At 56.5% G+C, this 18,734-nt stretch overlaps 1 protein-coding gene across 1 annotated transcript; it reads left to right on the top strand.

Annotated features, from left to right (window-relative positions):
• Positions 1-1,901: 1,901 nt before the first annotated feature.
• Positions 1,902-18,730, top strand: ITIH6 (inter-alpha-trypsin inhibitor heavy chain family member 6). Its single transcript, XM_077840605.1, has 15 exons — positions 1,902-1,994; positions 4,412-4,566; positions 5,262-5,372; positions 5,529-5,776; positions 7,899-8,068; positions 8,739-8,855; positions 14,045-14,216; positions 14,977-15,820; positions 15,899-16,470; positions 16,706-16,732; positions 17,278-17,307; positions 17,529-17,579; positions 17,667-17,780; positions 18,024-18,404; positions 18,498-18,730. The coding sequence occupies exons 1-15, from the start codon at positions 1,902-1,904 to the stop codon at positions 18,725-18,727; spliced, it is 3,315 nt and encodes a 1,104-aa protein (XP_077696731.1). The 3' UTR covers positions 18,728-18,730.
• The last annotated feature ends 4 nt before the right edge of the window (positions 18,731-18,734 follow it).

Genomic DNA, 18,734 nt, shown 5'->3' with positions numbered 1-18,734 from the left:
AAAAGACATTGTTATGGTAGAAATGCCCCCACCTGAGCTCGGGGCCCCTGTTACGCCAGGCACAGTGCTGCACAGATACCCCCAGACTGAGATTGGGACCCCATCGCACCGGACACTGCACAGACACCCCCTGACCAGGATCAGGGCCCTGTCGCACCGGGTGCTGCACAGACCCCGCCCCTACTGAGATTGGGGCCCCTGGCACAGACACCCCTTGCTGAGATTGGGACCCCATCACGCTGTCCCAAAGAGCTTACGATCCAGACAGCACCCAATTCCCAGTTCTGCCACAGAAGCCCCATGCCTCAGTTTACAATGGGGATCAGAGCTGCGGGGCTGGCCAGAGTGGAGAGGAAGGGTCGGCCCAGAGAGCTGCTTGAGGGGGTCAGGGCCTCAACTTGGTGATGCTGAATGCAGCCCTGAGAAATTGGACCGAATCTTCACCAAGAGATCAAACCATCCAATCCCGCCCGACAGCCCCTGTAAACTGGCCCAGCTCACCCCCACTCAGCAGGCAACTGGGACCTACGGACACCCATCTGTCCAGGGGCTGGTTACTCCAAAGAGAGCAGCTGTGGGATGCTCTGGAGAAACGGATAGCCCTTCACCTCCAGCTTGCTCCTGTCCCAATCCAGACCCCCGAGGAAGGGGGCAGGATTGGGAGCTGGCTATGGGAGTGGGGTCTAGTGGTTAGAGCAGGCTGATAGAAGCCAGAGCTCCTGGGTTCTCTCCCCAGCTCTGGAAGGGGAGTAGGGTCTAGTGGTTAGAGCAGGAGGAAGCTGGGGGGCCAGTCTCCTGGCTTCTCTCCCTGGCTCCACCAGTGACCCAGAGAGTGGAAGGGCCAGAGCCAGGAACAGAACCCACGTGTCCTGGCTTCCACTCTAGCCCCGCCAGCCACTAGATCCCAGTGCCTCCTCTGGGCTGGGTGATTAGCATGGTTAGCTCTATGGAGTACCGACCTAGCCAGAGCTCCCAGCGGAGAGAAATGCTGCATGGCTTCCCTCCCTCTCCATTGCAGCCAAACCCAGAATCTCCCTGCGGCCGGCCTGGCTTGCGTTAATAACAGCGCCCGGAGTTTTCTCCACACCTGAGCCCCTTTATGTCTTTTGGAAATCAGCGTTACAAGAATGACCCTGGCAATTCTGACGTCCTCTGGCTCATGAACTCGAAAGGTCTCCAACAGCCGGTCCCCTGTCCTGGGACTGGATAGGACCCGGCGCCCCTTAGAGGGGAAAGGCCCCATTCCCCACCTCCCTGAGCCAGCCAGTTCCCACCCTAGGGCTTGACGGGGGTGTCCCCTAGAGAGGAAGGACTTTCCCCTAGTCATCCAACCTCCCTCCCCATTGTGGAGGGCAGTCGTCTGCCCTGTGCCTTACAGGGGGGCAGACTGGATGATCCCAGCTGTCCTGTCTGTCCCCATGGGAAGAGACGCCCTGATGGATCACGGGGATGTAACTGGTATGAAATCCCGCTCGATAAAATCTCCGTGGCTCCTCCAAGGAAACCCATCGCACCTGCAACCCTTGAGCCAGGCTGATTCCTGGCCGTGGAGTTCAGCCCAGCCAGGTACGCAGAGCCAGCTCCTTTTTTGCTGGCCTCCCGTTCTTCAGCTCCCGGGCTCTGGCTCCTGTTGACCCTTGCACCGGCTTCCTTGCCTTTTTTCCTTTTTAACCCAGGGCACGGACTCGCCTGAACATTTTGTTTTCATTTCATCTTACGGAGGGGAGAGCGAAGGCCTGGCCTCCCTCCAGCCTCCGAGGGGCGGACAATCACAGCTTGTGTCCGCATGAATGCTGCATTGAGAGGTGCGGGGGGAGAAAAACCCATGAAGCTTTAAAAAGTGCGTCCAAAAAAGAGATCTCGGAGGTTGGTTCTTCTTGGTGGAGCTGTGGGGACGCATCATGCCAATGCTGAGACAGCTGCTGCTCCTTCCCTTTGCTCTCCTAATGTGCCTGGAACCTCTACCCAACACCGGGCACCCCCGTATTCCAGAGGTGAGGCCATTTATTTTTCCCCCCCTTGCTAAGTTTTGGGGTCTAGTGGCTACAGCAGAGGATGTGATACCCAGGAGCCCTGACCTTGTTGTCATCTCCAAATCACAATTGAACCTCACGTTCTCTGCTCTAACCACTAGAACCCACTTCCCTCCCAGATCCAGGGTTAGAACCTGGGAGTGCTGACACCCAGCATTCCTGCTCTAACCCACTACACCCCACAGCCCTCCCAGTGCCGGGGAGAGAACCCAGGAGTCCTGGCTCCCAGCCCCCCTGCTCTAACCCACTAGACCCCACTGCCCTTCCAGAGCCGGGGAGAGAACCCAGGTGTTCTGATTCCAATCTAGTCATCTAACCATTCTGATCCCATCTCCTGCCCCTCGTCAAAACTCTTCTTGTTGCAACACCTGTGGTTAAAGTCTGCATCAGTTGGGCTGGGTCACCTGGGGGTCACTTGTCTCTAGATCAGGGGTGGCCAACCTGAGCCTGAGAAGGAGCTAGAATTTACCGATGTACATTGCCAAAGAGCCACAGTAATACTTCAAAAGAACAGGAGGACTTGTGGCACTTTAGAGACTAACACATTTATTTGAGCGTAAGCTTTCGTGAGCTACAGCTCGATGAATGCATCCGATGAAGTGAGCTGTAGCTCACGGAAGCTTGTGCTCAAATAAATGGGTTAGTCTCTAAGGTGCCACCAGTCCTCCTGTTCTTTTTGCGAATACAGACTAACACAGCTGCTACTCTGAAACCAGTAATATGTCAGCAGCCCCCCCATCAGCTCCCCCACCCCATTCCCAGCACCTCCCACCCACCGGCAGCCCTGCCGATCAGCATCTCCCCCTCCCTCCCTGCACCTCCTGATCAGCTGTTTCGTGGCGTGCAGGAGGCTCTGGGGAGGAGGGGGAAGGAGAGAGGGATTGCAGGCTCAGGGGAGGGGGCAGGAAGGGGTGGAGTGGGGGCAGGGCCTGTGGCAGAGCCAGGGGTTGAGCAGTGAGCCCTCCCCCCGGCACATTGGAAAGTTGGTGCCCATAGCTCCAGCCCCAGAGTTGGTGCCTAGACAAGGAGCTGCATATTAACTTCTGAAGAGCCGCACGTGGCCCCGGAGACACAGGTTGGCCACCCCTGCTCTAGATTGTAAGGCAGATGCTGGATCTTTCTGTCTGTTTATCCAGCACCAAGCGCAGCATAAGACTGATCCTGATTGAGCCCTTCTGGTGCTACAGTAATATGGGTGTGCATTGCTGAAGATGGGCGGAGGAGAGAAAAGAGCCAATACAAATTAAAACCACAGCTTTCTGCCAATGGAAAGAGAAGCGGGTGTGTAGCTGGGGTCTGGCCCCATTGATTGTAATGGAGGTATGGCCGATGACTTATGAGGAGAGGCTGAGGGAACTGGGGTTATTTAGTCTGCAGAAGAGAAGAGTGAGGGGAGATTTGATAGCAGCCTTCAACTCCCTGAAGGGGGATTCGAAAGAGGATGGAGCTCGGCTGTTCTCAGTGGTAGCAGATGACAGAACAAGGATCAATGGTCTCAAGTTGCAGTGTGGGAGGTCTGGGTTGGATAGTAGGAAACACTATTTCACTAGGAGGGTGGTGAAGCCCTGGAATGCGTTGCCTAGGGAGGTGGGGGGATCTCCATCCTTAGAGGTTTTTAAGGCCCGGCTTGACAAAGTCCTGGCTGGGATGATTTAGTTGGGGTTGGTCTTGCTTTGAGCAGGGGGTTGGACTAGATGACCTCCTGAGGTCTCTTCAAACCCTGATCTTTTATGATTCTATGACCCCAGCTGGGGATCTCGCCCCATTGATTCCATGGAGCTATGGCTGATGGACACCGGCTGGGGGTCTGGTCCCATTGACTCTAATGGAGCTATGGCCAATTGACCCCAGCTGGGGTCTGGCCCCATTGATTCCATGGAGATGGACCCCAGGTGGGGTCTGGGGCAGAGGCGCTGGGTCTCCGGTGTAGCTAAGCAGGGCTCCCCCTGGAACACAGCCACTCCTCAGCGTGCTTCGTTGGGTGAGCCCCAGACTCACGCAGCTGCTGCCTCAGGCCCAGAGCCCAGAGCCAGTGCAGCCAGGAATCTCCCATTTTGCACCAACGGAGAGAATTCCGTCAGGGGCTGGGGGGATTTTGCTCGGAAAAAGGAGCGAGATCAGGCAGGTGTCATAGCGGAAGGGCCTGCTTCCGGAGTCCTGGGGCGGCGGGAGAATGTCAGCTTCGATTTCAATAGAAAGAATGAATTTTTAGTTCTTGTGCGTTAGAGCGGGGCACCGGGGGGGTGTCTGGGAGCCAGGACACCTGGCTTCTCTCCCCAACTCTGGAATGAGGCCCTCCAGGCACACCCCCTTTCAGCCATGGGCAGGGCAAGGCTCTCTGGAGTCACCTTCCTACACATCCCTGTTTCTGTGCCCAGCTCACCATGGCCAGTTTCTCCATCCGCTCCACCATTGTGTCCCGCTATGCCTCCACCCGTGTTCGGACTGACCTGAGCAACCCCCACGCCGAGCCCAAGGAAGCCATCTTCGAACTAGACCTGCCCGGCTCGGCCTTCATCTCCAACTTCACCATGTGAGACTGGGATGGGTCCCAGCCATGCAAAGCCTGCGGCCACACCCCCACACCTTGGGGATGGCAGGGGAAGGGGGTTTGGAAACGCATTTCCGTGGGATCCAGGGATGGAGGGGGACTGGAAGGGACAGAGCAGTGGAGGAGAGTGCAAGTGAGAGAGATTAGATAGAGGGGTGTGTGGGGATGGGTGGCTGAAGGGATGGATGGAGGGGTGGTAATGAGGAGGAAGGGAGGGATGGGTATGGGTGGTTGGAGGGTGGGGATGGGGATGGATGGAGGAGTATGTGGGGAAGGATGGAAGGTATGGGAATGGAGAGATGGTTGAAGGGATGGGGATGGAGGGAGGCATGGAGGAGTGGGTATGGGTGGTTGGAGGGTGGGGATGGGGATGGATGGAGGAGTATCTGGGGAAGGATGGAAGGTACGGGAATGGAGAGATGGTTGAAGGGGTGGGGATGGGGATGGAGGGAGGCATGGAGGAGTGGGTATGGGTGGTTGGAGGGTGGGGATGGGGATGGATGGAGGAGTATCTGGGGAAGGATGGAAGGTATGGGAATGGAGAGATGGTTGGAGGGATGGGATGGGGATGGAGGGTCCCCAAAACCAGGTCTGATCAAGGAGACCCACCCCCACTGTCTGTTACTATCAGGCAGATTTAAGGCCATGTCCCATAATCCCCCTCTCTTCCATCTTAGAGCCATCAACAATAAACTCTATGTGGCTGAGGTGAAAGAGAAGCATCAAGCCAAGAAAATGTACGACGAGGCCCGGAGACAGGGCCAGACAGCGGCTCATGTTGGCACTAGGTGAGACCCTGGCACCTAGTGGCTAGAGCGGGGCACTGGGAGCCAGGACTCCTGGGTTCTCTCCCCGGCTCTGAGTGAGGTCTAGTGGGTTAGAGGAGTGAGGGCTGGGAGCCAGGACTCCCGGGTTCCATCCCTGGCTTTGCCCCCCGCCCCCAGGGACCGGGAGACAGAGAAGTTCCGGGTCTCCGCCAGCGTGGCGGCCGGCAGCCAGGTGTCCTTCGAGCTGAGCTACGAGGAGCTGCTGCAGCGGCATCTGGGCAAGTACCAGCACGCCGTGAGTGTGCGTCCCCAGCAGGTGGTGGGGAACCTCACCGTGGAGGTGAGCATCTCGGAGCGCACCGGCATCGACTACGTCCACGTGCTGCCCCTCCGCACCAGCCGCCTGCTCACCAACACCTTGCGAGGTACACACGGTTCACACCTCTGTGAGCGGTCGGCTCAGGCTCTCTGCACACTCAGGCAGGCATGGGTGCATCTGTCACATTTTTAATCTTTTCCTTCAACCCCGTAACCTAGAAACTTACTCTTCTTTTTTTTTTTTTTTTTTTCAACCTGGTAGCCGGGATTCTGCTGCAGTTCAGTGGCCAAGAGCCCTGGCGCGTTTGTGACTGTTCCCCGGTTACTCAGGATACAAGTCACCTTGTTGCCATCTGCCTCTAGCAACAGGGAATCTTTCTGGTGGTAGCCACTCTTGCACTCCCATCTGGGTTGGGCCAGCCCTAACTTTGCCTGGCAGCTTAACAATAGTGCACCCACTCCCTGAGTTCTCCTGCGTTATCTCGCTTCTGAAATCCCCAATTCTCAGCCCCCTAGGTGGAGCGTGCTCCAGTTTACTAGCTTTCCCCCACCCCCCATGTAACGCAGGCCACATGTGGGCACTTCTTGAAAAAGGTTCATTAAAGTAAGACTCAAGAGTGAACTAGAACCAGTGATGGAAATAAGTGGGGACCAAACTAGATCCTGAAACCCCAACCTGGGTCTAGACTTATGGATCACTCCCCCTCCTAGCTAACCAAGTGGGATTTCCCCCCAGGTCAGTTGGAGCGTTTCTCGCCGCCCTCCGCGGCGTGGGGCACTGCTCAATGGCTAGTTCAAACTAGAGGAAACGGAAGATTATCTGTAATCTGAAGTCTTGACATCAAAATTTGAGGGCACCAGTAACTCAGCCAGGGGTTCTGGCTTCTTGCTGGCGTGGGTGGGGGAGGCCCTGAGCCTGCAATGTGCAGGAGATCAGGCTGGTGACTCTGATGGTCCCTGCTAGGCGATGTGGGGGATTTTGCCTGGGATAATTTTGCCTGGAGTTTGCCAGGGATAATTTTGGGAGGGAGCAAGGCAGCTCAACTGGCTGATGAGTAACGCCCTCTGCTGATACATTTCTCCTCCAAGCCCAGCCAACCTGCTTTCAGTAGGAACATGTTGGCCCTTAACTGTCACCCGTTCGAATGTCTCGCAACGGTTCCGAGGCCTGACGAGTTACGAGCTTTCTGTAGACACCTCCCGTGAAATACCCTGCCCGATCTAGAGTCACAGATCTCGAGGACAGCTGGGCTTGTTGTGACCATCTCGTCTGACCTCCTTTGTAACACGCCAGAGAGCTGCCCCAAATCACACCTAGAGCAGGGCTTACAAAAAAGAGATCCTGTTTTGATGGAAAAGTCGCCCGTGCTGGGGAATCCAGCACACCCTTGGGAACCCAATCCCATGGTTATTGACTCTCACTGTTAAAACTGAGACCTGATTTCCTCTCTGAATTTCTCGCTTCAATGTCCAGCTGTTGGATTGGGTTAGGCTGCCCTGTGCTGGATCGAAGAGCCTGTTGTTAAATATTTGTGCCCCGTGTAGGGACTTCTAGCGGGGATCAGGGCACCCCTTTGCCTTCTCTTTGTGACGCGAACTAGATTGAGCTCTGGGAGTCTCTTGCTCTCAGGCTGGTTCCCTATCCCTTGTATCGTTCCCGTGGCCCTCCTCTGATCCCTCCCCAATTTATCATCCTCCCGCTTGAAGTGTGGGCAGCAGGATTGGACACAGCAGTCCAGCCGAAGCGGTTGCACCCCCAGAGGGGAAAGCTCCTGCTCAAGAGTCCCCGGTTTATACAGTGTTAGCTCTTTGGGCCCCCGCGCCGCACTGGGAATTCCTGTTCCGTTGATTCTCCCCCACGACCCCCAAGTCTTTTCTAGGTCGCTGCTTACCAGGAGAGAGGCACCCAGCCTGTAAGGCGGGCCAGCACGCCTTGTTCCCAGAGGGACGCATTTCCACGGAGCCACGCTGTTCGCCTGCGCCCAGCGGCCACCCAGCTTGCTCTGTATCCATGACCTGGCCCTTCCCTATGTCCCACCCCCTCCAGTCTTGGCATTTCACCAGTGAGGATTTTCTGTTTCCTTCCAGGACATTGAGGGAGATGGGCTGGGGGTGGTGGAATGAGTTGGTCGGGTCTGTGGGGAGAACTCTCAGGGCAGGGGCCCATGTGCCACGGGGTCCCCGTCTCCCAGCCTCCGTCCAGCCCTGATGACCACGGCTTCTCCGCAGGGGACGCCGATGTGCCGCCATCCACCCGGGTGGAGAAGGGGAGCCACTGCGCCTGGGTTGTCTTCACCCCCACCCCGCAGGAACAGGTGGCTTTCTCCAGCTCAGGCATCCTGGGGGACTTCGTGGTGCAGTACGACGTGGCCATGCCAGATGTGGCTGGGGACGTGCAGGTGAGGGGTGGCTGGAGCTGAGACCTCACGGCCGGGGGGGGAATGAGGGCCATGGAGTAGAGAACAGGGAACAGCCCACAGCGGAAGGGGGCAAATAGACACGTCTGGGGTGGAGGGAGGGGTATGGGGGGGAGGGATAGATGGGACGTGTGGGATGGAGGCAGGGATGGAGCATGGGGGGGATGGATGGACAGGGTGTGAGGGAGGAGGGATGGGGTGTGTAGAAGGAGGCTGGGAGGGGACAGTGTGTGCGGGGAATGGTGGGCTGTGGGCGGGAGGAAAGGAGTGTGTATGGGGAAGCAGGGAGGGGATGGTGTGGGGGGATGGATGAGGCATTGGGGTTGAAGGGTGGGGGGGCGAGGGATGGAGGGCTGTGGGCGGGAGGGAAGGAGTGTGTATGGGGAAGCAGGGAGGGGATGGTGTGGGGGGATGGATGAGGCATTGGGGGTGAAGGGGGGGGGCGAGGGATGGAGGGCTGTGGGCGGGAGAGAAGGGGTATGTATGGGGAGTCAGGGAGGGAACAGTGTGCGTGGTGAGGGATGGATGCCCAGGCAGAAGGGTGCACACAGGCACCCGCTGCCTGTCCTATGGGTTCCTCTCGCTGCCACACCTGTGCCCTGGGCAGCCGCAGCCTCAGCCCTTCGGCCCCGCACCCTTTCCTCTCTGGCAGATCTACAACGGCTACTTCGTTCACTACTTCGCTCCCCGTGGCCTGCCCCCCATGCAGAAGAATGTGGTGTTTGTCATTGACATCAGCGGCTCCATGCATGGCACCAAGATGAAGCAGGTAAGAGGGTGGAGATGCCAGGGGGAGATCGCCCATAGACCAGACCAGTGGGGAGGGGGAATCTGAGCAGAGGGGAGGGGGCAGCCAGGAGATCTGAGGTGGGGCGACAGAAAAGGAAGCACCCACCCCCACAACAGCAGGCCTCCTAGGACATGGGTCAACATCTATGCAGATGAAGCCATGGTCTAATTTGCATATCCATCAGCTCCTTTAGACAGTTATCCAATCCAGCACTCTGCTCCATCCCCCTCAAATCTGTCAGCTCCGCGTTTGAACAGCTCCGTGTTTGAAATGCCAAATTTCCGTTTTCTTTTGGAGTTGAGATCTCGAAATTTGACACTGGCTGGAAATTCTGAAAAAATTCCAGGCGTTAACACTGGGTCCTTTGCATCTGATGGCGTGGAAGCAATCTAAGATCTTCAGTATAACACAGTGGAGGATAAACATAATACAGAGCTCATATTTCTATGTATGACATCGATTTCTATACGGTCTAACAAGATCCAGTGGATGGACGTTGAAACGGGACAAATTCAGACTGGAAATAAGGTGTAAATAGGAGGGGAATCACCCACTGGAACAAGTGACCAAGGATTGTGCTGGATTCTCCGTCACTGGCAGAGGTTCTTCTGACAGCTCCGCTCTAGGAAGGATTTGGGGGCAAATCTAGATCTAGGGCAAACTAGATCACAAAGGCATGAAAAACCCAGGAATCTGACTCTTCACATTCAGATGAGTGTAAGAGGTGGGTGAAATGTTTGGGTTTAATAGTTCTTGAAAGATGCGACCAAATTCGGCCAATTGTTTCAGCTGGGAAAAAAATGCAAAATAGTCGACTAAGTGTTTTGACAGGTTTCAGAGTAACAGCCGTGTTAGTCTGTATTCGCAAAAAGAAAAGGAGGACTTGTGGCACCTTAGAGACTAACCAATTTATTTGAGCATAAGCTTTCGTGAGCTACAGCTCACTTCACTAAATTGGTTAGTCTCTAAGGTGCCACAAGTACTCCTTTTCTTTTTAAGTGTTTTGAGGTTTTGTTTTGAAATTTAGCTGGGTTTGTTCATTCTGAAATATTAAAACAAAATGTTTCGTTCAACTCAGAACCCTTTTTTCCTGAATTTTTTTTTGGTTCAGCCTCTGAAGTGAAAAATCAGGGATTTGCTGAGTTCTAATAATAGAAAAGGCTAAAGGAAATGAAGGGATAAAGTCAAAATGAAACATTGTTGAAACGCTTGTTTCATCATTGTTGAAGCAATATACTATGTTAAATCCGCTAATCCATATAAACTAAGAGAAAATACGTATCGGGGTGGAATCCTATTGCAAGCAAACATCGCGAATGTATAGAGTACCTGCCTGGTGAAACGAAAACAAGACTCCTTTTCCCCAGTGAGATTTTTTGGTGAAATGAGGAAGTTCAAGAGGCCGTGGAGGAAAAGAAAAGGTGTTTAAAACTGTGACAAGCAATGCTCCAACCGCAGGATTTTTCAGTAGTGGAAAAAAGCCAAAAGGATATTGAAGAAAGAGGTGGCAGCTGCTAACGCTAAGGCTGTGGAAGGCTTATATACCCATCTTGAAACAGGAGGATGAGAGAAAAATACACAGACTGGCAAAGCCCCCCAGTAAGAGAACTAAAGACACTGGTGAGATCAAAGTCATTAAAGATGAAACCAGAAATATGTTAATCAATGAGAAACAGATTATAGAAGGGTGGAGAAATTATTTTGAAAGTCTTATGAATGAAGAGAACCCAAGAGAACCGTAGAATCACAGAAATGCTGGGCTGGAAGGGACCTTAGGAAGTCACCAAGTCCAGCCCCCTGCACTGAGGCAGGACCAAGTAAACCTAGACCATCCCTGGCAAGGGTTTGTCCAGCCTGTCCTTAAAAACCTCCAGTGTCGGGGTCCACAGCCTCCCTCGGACGCCTGTTCCAGAACTTACCTACCCTTAGAGTTGGAAACATTTTCCTACTATTTAATATAAATCTCCCTGCCTGCAGATTAAGCCCATTGCTTCTTGTCCTACCTTCAGTGGACATGAAGAACAATTGATCAGCGTCCTCTTTATAACAGACCGGAACCGATCTGAAGACTTATCAGGTCCCCCCTCAGTCGTCTTTTCTCCAGTTTTTGTAATTGCTCCTCAGAGGTCAGGTTTTCTAAACCTTGTAAGTCACCCTAGGGGCTGGCGGCACCAGTCCTGGAAGAAGAAGTGGCACAAGCTTTGAGCACCAGGAAAAATAGCAGCAGATCAGCAGAAGTATGGAAGTGCTGGGGCACGTACGACTGCTTTTATTGGCACAGCCGTTTAATGGCATCAGGACTGAGAAGATGCCTGCTGCCTGGAGGACGTCCACATTCCTACCAATATTTACGAGAAAAGGAGACATACAAGACTGTGGTGAACTCATAGACCTCATGATGAAGATCTGGGAGAAAGTTATTGATAAGTGACTACGAAGAGAGTGGTAAAGGGCAGTGATAATCAATTTGGATTCACGCCAGGTGAGTCAACGATGGACGCTGGCTTTGCACTAAGATTGGGGGGAAAAGGGAGAGAAAGAAGAGACATACCCTGCACGTGGTACTCATCGCTCTTGAGAACACTTATGACCGCGTTCCGAGGGGAGTCATCTAGTGGTGCAGGAGAAGGAAACCAATCCCTGAAGACTACATCTGATTCCTCCAGAATGCTGCCGTGGTGCTGCAGAAACTGAACCATGTCGAGCTAGAGGGGGAGTACGTCGGGGCTTGGCACGATGCACTTTTTGGTGCTCGATGCATCCAGAGGATGGCACCCTGCTGCGTCCCTTTCGCAGATGATGGTGGGCTCGTGTGGCAAAGAGGAACCGGAAGACTGTTCAGAGATGGATGTGCATGCTTGAACGAAATGGGTTGAAAGTCAGCCAAAATAAAACAGAACATGGGGTCTGTAGAGTCAGTGATACCTTGTAGGAAAACAAGACTGTGCTCGTGTGTGTCAGAGCAACAAGGTGGGTGAGTCTTATCTTTTATTGGAACAACTTCTTTGAAAGCTCGTCTCTCTCCCCAACCAAAGTTGGTCCAATAAAAGATAGGGCCTCGCCCATCGTGTGTCTCTGATATCCTGGGACCGACGTGGTGGCTACAACACTGTGTCGATGTATGTGCATATGTGAGATATAACATACCCAGGACATAAGTGAATGTAACGTGCTAGAATTGTAGATCTGCATCCGCTCATATACATAAAATGTGACTATCCCATTATAATGGATCTAATTATAGGGGTATTTGATATGCACAGATTAGGTGTCACTCTGTAAATAAAATGTATATAGCCTCTCCTGTTTTCATAGAATCATAGAATATCAGGGTTGGAAGGGACCTCAGGAGGTCATCTAGTCCAACCCCCTGCTCTAAAGCAGGACCAATCCCCAATTAAATCATCCCAGCCAGGGCTTTGTCAAGCCTGACCTTAAAAACTTCTAAGGAAGAAGATTCTACCACCTCCCTAGGTAACGCATTCCAGTGTTTCACCACCCTCCTAGTGAAAAAGTTTTTCCTAATATCCAACCTAAACCTCCCCCACTGCAACTTGAGACCATTACTCCTTGTCCTGTCCTCTTCTACCACCGAGAATAGTCTAGAACCATCCTCTCTGGAACCACCTCTCAGGTAGTTGAAAGCAGCTATCAAATCCCCCCTCATTCTTCTCTTCTGCAGACTAAACAATCCCAGTTCCCTCAGCCTCTCCTCATAAGTCATGTGTTCCAGACCCCTAATCATTTTTGTTGCCCTTCGCTGGACTCTTTCCAATTTATCCACATCCTTCTTGTAGTGCGGGGCCCAAAACTGGACACAGTACTCCAGATGAGGCCTCACCAATGTCGAATAGAGGGGGACGATCACGTCCCTCGATCTGCTCGCTATGCCCCTACTTATACATCCCAAAATGCCATTGGCCTTCTTGGCAACAAGGGCACACTGCTGACTCATATCCAGCTTCTCGTCCACTGTCACCCCTAGGTCCTTTTCCGCAGAACTGCTGCCTAGCCATTCGGTCCCTAGTCTGTAGCTGTGCATTGAGTTCTTCCGTCCTAAGTGCAGGACCCTGCACTTATCCTTATTGAACCTCATCAGATTTCTTTTGGCCCAATCCTCCAATTTGTCTAGGTCCCTCTGTATCCTATCCCTGCCCTCCAGCGTATCTACCACTCCTCCCAGTTTAGTATCATCCGCAAATTTGCTGAGGGTGCAATCCACACCATCCTCCAGATCATTTATGAAGATATTGAACAAAACCAGCCCCAGGACCGACCCCTGGGGCACTCCACTTGACACCGGCTGCCAACTAGACATGGAGCCATTGATCACTACCGTTGAGCCCGACAGTCTAGCCAACTTTCTACCCACCTTATAGTGCATTCATCCAGCCCATACTTCTTTAACTTGCTGACAAGAATACTGTGGGAGACCGTGTCAAAAGCTTTGCTAAAGTCAAGAAACAATACATCCCCTGCTTTCCCTTCATCCACAGAACCAGTAATCTCATCATAGAAGGCGATTAGATTAGTCAGGCATGACCTTCCCTTGGTGAATCCATGCTGACTGTTCCTGATCACTTTCCTCTCATGTAAGTGCTTCAGGATTGATTCCTTGAGGACCTGCTCCATGATTTTTCCGGGGACTGAGGTGAGGCTGACCGGCCTGTAGTTCCCAGGATCCTCCTTCTTCCCTTTTTTAAAGATTGGCACTACATTAGCCTTTTTCCAGTCGTCCGGGACTTCCCCCGTTCGCCACGAGTTTTCAAAGATAATGGCCAATGGCTCTGCAGTCACAGCCGCCAATTCATTTAGCACTCTCGGATGCAACTCGTCCGGCCTCAGTTTCTGTAATGGAAACTGAGGGTGTCTATGGTACAGAGCGAATTCTCTCTCTCTAGGTAGAATTCTGGGTGTGAGGGTGTCCCCCATACACATTAGTATGTGTTTGTGTATCGCATAGCACACGTAACGCAGATCAGTGTAACGCCACCCCACGATGAAACGAAACGACGGAGCCAGACCGATTGGTGCCCCCTTTCCCCGTTGAAACCCTCACTGAAATCCACCCCTTCCACCCTGTCCCTCCAATCCCGCCCTGCCCCCCACCTCCCCACCCCCCAGATGTCCCCCAAGCAGGGTCAGCCATGCTGCGTTTCTGCCTCCAGACCAAGAAGGCCATGCACATCATCCTGAGCGACCTCCACCCGGACGACTGCTTCAACATCATCACCTTCTCCGACACCGTCCACGTGTGGAAGGCCGGGCGCTCCATCCCGGCCACGGCCCACAATGTCCGCACCGCCAAGGACTACGTCCACAGGATGGAAGCTGATGGATGTGAGTCACTGCGGGGGGGCTCCTGCAGCTGGGGCTCCTGCCCCGCTCCCCACAGTGCCCCCTAGGAGTTCCCCCCCCACAGCCAGGGCTCCTGCCCCACTCCCCACAGGATGCAGAAATTGTACTGTATTAGAAATTATCATAACACAGTGGAGCACAAATCAGTAGAAGGAGTGGGGTTGGGTGGGCTAGAGGGGTGTCGGGGTGGGGGAGGGCTGGGAGCCAGGACTCCTGGCTTCTCTCCCTGGCTCTGGGAGAGGAATGGGGTCTAGTGCGGGGTTCTCAAACTTAATTGTACCACCACTCTCTTCTGACAACAAAAATTACTGCACAACCCTAGGAGGGGGGACCAAACCCTGAGTCTACCCAAGCCCCCCCACTCTGGGCATGGGGGCCAAAGCCCAAGCTCCCCCACCCTGATGCCCTGATGACCCCATTCAAAGGGGGGGGCGTGACCCACTTTGGGATCCCAACTCACAGTTTGAAAACCACTGGTCTAGTGCTTAGAGCAGGGGGGCTGGGAGCCAGGACTCCTGGGTTCTCTCTATGGCTCTGGGAGGGGGATGGTGTCTAGTGGTTAGAGCAGAGGAGGCTGGGAGCCAGGACCCCGGGTTCTCTCCCCAGCTCTGGGAGGGGAGGGGGTCTAGTGGTTAGAGCAGGGGGGCTGGGAGCCAGGACGCCTGGGTTCTCTCCCTGACTCGGGGAGTGGGGTTCAATGCAAGGTTGCAAATCCAGATCCTTCTGCCTTTTTCCTCCTCAGGGACCGACATCAACAAAGCCATGTTGGAGGCCGCCTCGGTGCTGATCCAGAGCCCGCCGGAGCCATCCCCCCGTCAGATCCCACTGCTCATCTTCCTGACGGACGGGGAGCCCACGGCGGGCGTGACCTCAGGCACTCGCATCCTGGCCAATGCCCGGCAGGCGCTGGGCGGCTCCGTCTCCCTGTTTGGCCTGGCCTTTGGGGACGATGCTGACTATGGGCTGCTGCGGCGCCTGGCGCTGGAGAACCGGGGCATCGCCCGGCGCATCTACGAGGACGCCGATGCCGCCCTGCAGCTCGCCGGCTTCTACGACGAGATCGCTAGCCCGCTGCTGTCCGACGTGGCCCTCTCCTACCGCGACGGCGCAGACCTCACCCGCAACCTCTTCCCCCACTACTTCCGGGGCGCTGAGCTGGTGGTGGCCGGACGGCTGGCCCCGGGGGCCAATGAGCTGCACGTCCAGGCTGCAGGCCATGGGCACGTCGGGCCGCTGAGCCTGGAGAACGATATCTCGGCCAACGCCACGGAGGCCGCCCCGTTCGGCTGCTCTCCAGACCTGGGGCAGATCGGGCAATTCGTCCAGCGCCTCTGGGCCTACTTCACCATCCAGGAGCAGCTCCGGGCCCGGTTCCACTCCAACGACACTGCTGCGCGCCGGCTGCTCACTGAAAAGGCCACCAACCTCTCGCTGAAGTATAACTTTGTCACGCCCGTCACCTCACTGGTGGTGGTCAAGCCAGAAGAGGAGGAGGAGAGTGCCTCGGCTCGGGCCACGCCAGGGGCTCCTGTTACATCCCTGGCCACCATGGCGGCCCACCGTGCCAGCAAAGCTTCCAGAGTCATGCCCGCTCTGGGGGCCACATCCACCTCGCTGCCTGGGAGTGGCACCAAAGCTGCTGCAGGCCTCCCCAACCTAGCCAGAGCCGTGCCCGTCCCAGGAGCACCTGCCACGTCCCAGGGCACCTCCAAACTAGCCCGAGCCACACCGGCACCTGGCACGGCCACGGCCACGCCAGCTCCTCCCACAGCCCACGGTGTCACCAAGGCAGCCAGAGCCACACCCAGTAAAACACCCAAAGCTGGGAACCCCAGGGCCACAGCTCATCTGCCGCCGAGCCCAGGATCAGCCACGGCACCCCCTTCCGGCCAGCAGGAGACGCCCCCGGAACTGGCCACCAAGCGCCAGCCACATCTCAGAACAGAGAGGGCCCCCTTCTCGTGGGGCACAGCGGCTCCCACGGTCCGGACTATCACAGACGCCTGGACTGGCAACAGCACGGCTGCCCCCCACCACAGGGCGGAGTCCGAGGGCTCCCGGGGCACGCCGGGCGCCGTGGGATCCATCCCACCTGCCGCCGACCTCAGCCAGTGGCTGCTGCTGTTGCCGCCAGCAGAGTCAGAACTGCTGTCGGCAAAGGACACGGCCGAGGAATCCGTGGAGTCCCGCCACCCGCCGGCCGTGTACAGCTTTGTGGTGGCCAAAGGAGAGAAGGGTGGGGATCCCATCCCCCCCAGCCCATGCTCCCCAAGCCGCCCACCTCTCCCATGGCCGGGATCCCTCCCCGACTCCCCCCTGGCCTGTGCTCCTCATGCTGCCCCCTCCTTACCCACTGGGATCTCAGCCTGATCCCCCCTGGCCTGTGCTCCCCCGCCGCCTGCCTCCCCGACTGCCGGGATCCCCCCTCCCAGAATTGCATGGATGTTCATTCTGTCTCTCTCTCCCTACAGGTGTCCTGGATTATGAAGACTACTCAGGTAACCCCACAACCTGGCCCACGCGCTCTCTCCTGGGTGGGGTAGCCAGGCAGGTTGTGGGGAGGGGTCTACCAGCACGCTGGCCCTTAAGGGAAATCCCACTCGGCCTAGCTCTTTAAGACCAGGAGTTCTGGAAGTTGTAGTTCCTGGGGGCTGTGAGCAAGGCCTGCTGAGAACTGGGCAGGTCCTTTTCCCTGCCACACACAGCTGCACTGAAGCCTGAAGGGGCAAGGCAGGGATTAAGGGGTGGGGCACTGAGATGACACCCCAACCCTCCAGGACATCACTTAGCAATTGGTTCAGGCTCTCTGCAGACTCAGGCAGGCACTGGTCCCATTTTCCACCTTTGCTCCCCAACCATGAGAGCTAGAAACTGAATATTTTTTAAAACTGACCGCTGACATTCTGCAGCCACTATGAGTGGGCTGGAGCCAGGGTCGGGGGCATGGTGCCAGCATCCAGCCTCTCATGCTAAGCGAGTCAGCTTTGCCATTGACTGCCAGATGGCCTCACACCCCCACCCTGACTCTGCCTTTCCCTTCCAGACCTGTCAGAGGAACGGGACGGTGACACAGGTATGTTTCAGGTCTGGGCCTGGCTGAGGGCAGGGGGAGACTTGGCAGTTTCCTGTTGGCTCTCAGCCGCTGCCCGTCATGGTCGCTCTGGGCTCTGCCAGGCCTGGCCAGCGGGTGCCCATGGTGCTTTGGAGAGAGAAGAGGATGCCCAAGGATCGGGGTGGGGGGGAAAGCTCCATCACCCAACTGGCTGTAACCCTCTCTTCTTCCCCCGCCCTTAGATGGCATGGCAGACCTGGCTGGTGCCAGATTCTTCACTTTCTCCTCCTCAGGTAAGGCTGCCCAGACACCCAGGTGATGTTTGGGGGAGGGGGCAGCCTGGTTCCCCCCCTTACTCCACCCCTTGTTCTGCCTTGCAGTGGATGGAGACCCTCACTTCGTGGCACGACTGCCCGGCTCCGCTGAGACGCTGTGCTTTACGCTGGATGGGCACCCAGGAGACGTGCTCCAGCTGGTGACAGACCCCCCCAGCGGTGAGACCCCCACCCTGCAGCTCAGCGCCCCGGGGAGGGGAGCGGGGCTGGTGGTTAGAGCAGAGGGGCTGGGAGCCAGGACGCCTGGGTTCTCTCCCCGGCTCTGAGGTCGAGCGGGGGGATCCAGGAGGAGGTCCCGGGGCAGCCGTGGTGCCATGGGGACGGTGGGCCGAGTGATGGGGAGGAGACGGGGATCCCTGACAGCTCAGTGACCGCAGCGTGGCCTGCGCTCTCTCCCCGCAGGCCTGTCAGTCCACGGCCACCTGGTTGGCGCCCCGCCACGGCCGGGCACGGCGGATCGGCCACGCACCTACTTCGACGCCATCACCGTGCTGGTGGGGCCTCCCCCGCTCCACTACGTGATCACCGTGACGCTCCAGGGCGTGGCGCTGCAGGGGGAGGGGGCCCTGGATCTGCCCTTCGGCCGCCCGGCTTGGGTCAGCCGCCCCGGGCTGGGGGTGCAGGTGGGGCCGGGCGCCAACGCGACGCTGCGGCTGGGCGCCGGGCTGGAGTTCGTGGTCCAGCGCCATCGGTACAGCCACCCCAGCCGCCTGCAGAGAGACCACCTGGGCTTCTACGTGCTGGACGGCAGCGGGCTCTCGGCCCAGGCCCACGGGCTGCTGGGTAAGGGGCTCCGGGCCCCCCCTTCCCTGCCCCACTTGTCCGGCCGCCAGGGTCTCCCCCCATTCACCCTGTGTCCCCTCTCGCCCCCTGCAGGTCAGTTCCAGAACGCGGCCATCCGACTGCAGCCGGGTGCCGGGGAGCAGCCCGCCCGGCTACAGAGGGGCGGGGCCACGGTGCCGGCCACGCGGGTCACCAAGCTGCTGAAGGACTCGCCCCTGCCGGCCCACCAGGCCCCCTGCTGGCTGGTGAAGGGCGGCGACGTGCAGGCCCTGCTGGGCGGGGCCTACGGCGCCTTCGTGGTCCCCCATCTGCTGGAGGCGTGAGGCCAGG

Source organism: Eretmochelys imbricata, chromosome 23, assembly GCF_965152235.1.
Source record: "Eretmochelys imbricata isolate rEreImb1 chromosome 23, rEreImb1.hap1, whole genome shotgun sequence".
In the NCBI taxonomy this organism is placed as follows: domain Eukaryota; kingdom Metazoa; phylum Chordata; order Testudines; family Cheloniidae; genus Eretmochelys; species Eretmochelys imbricata.
This window is presented reverse-complemented; position numbering and strand designations above follow the sequence as displayed.

Bases quoted from the DNA above. Each gene is read 5' to 3' on its own strand.
- ITIH6 (XM_077840605.1), top strand. From the start codon at position 1,902: ATGCCAATGCTGAGACAGCTGCTGCTCCTTCCCTTTGCTCTCCTAATG. The intron at 8,069-8,738 runs GTGAGGGGTGGC...CCTCTCTGGCAG, and splicing joins ATGTGGCTGGGGACGTGCAG to ATCTACAACGGCTACTTCGT. The intron at 16,471-16,705 runs GTGGGGATCCCA...CTCTCCCTACAG, and splicing joins GGTGGCCAAAGGAGAGAAGG to GTGTCCTGGATTATGAAGAC.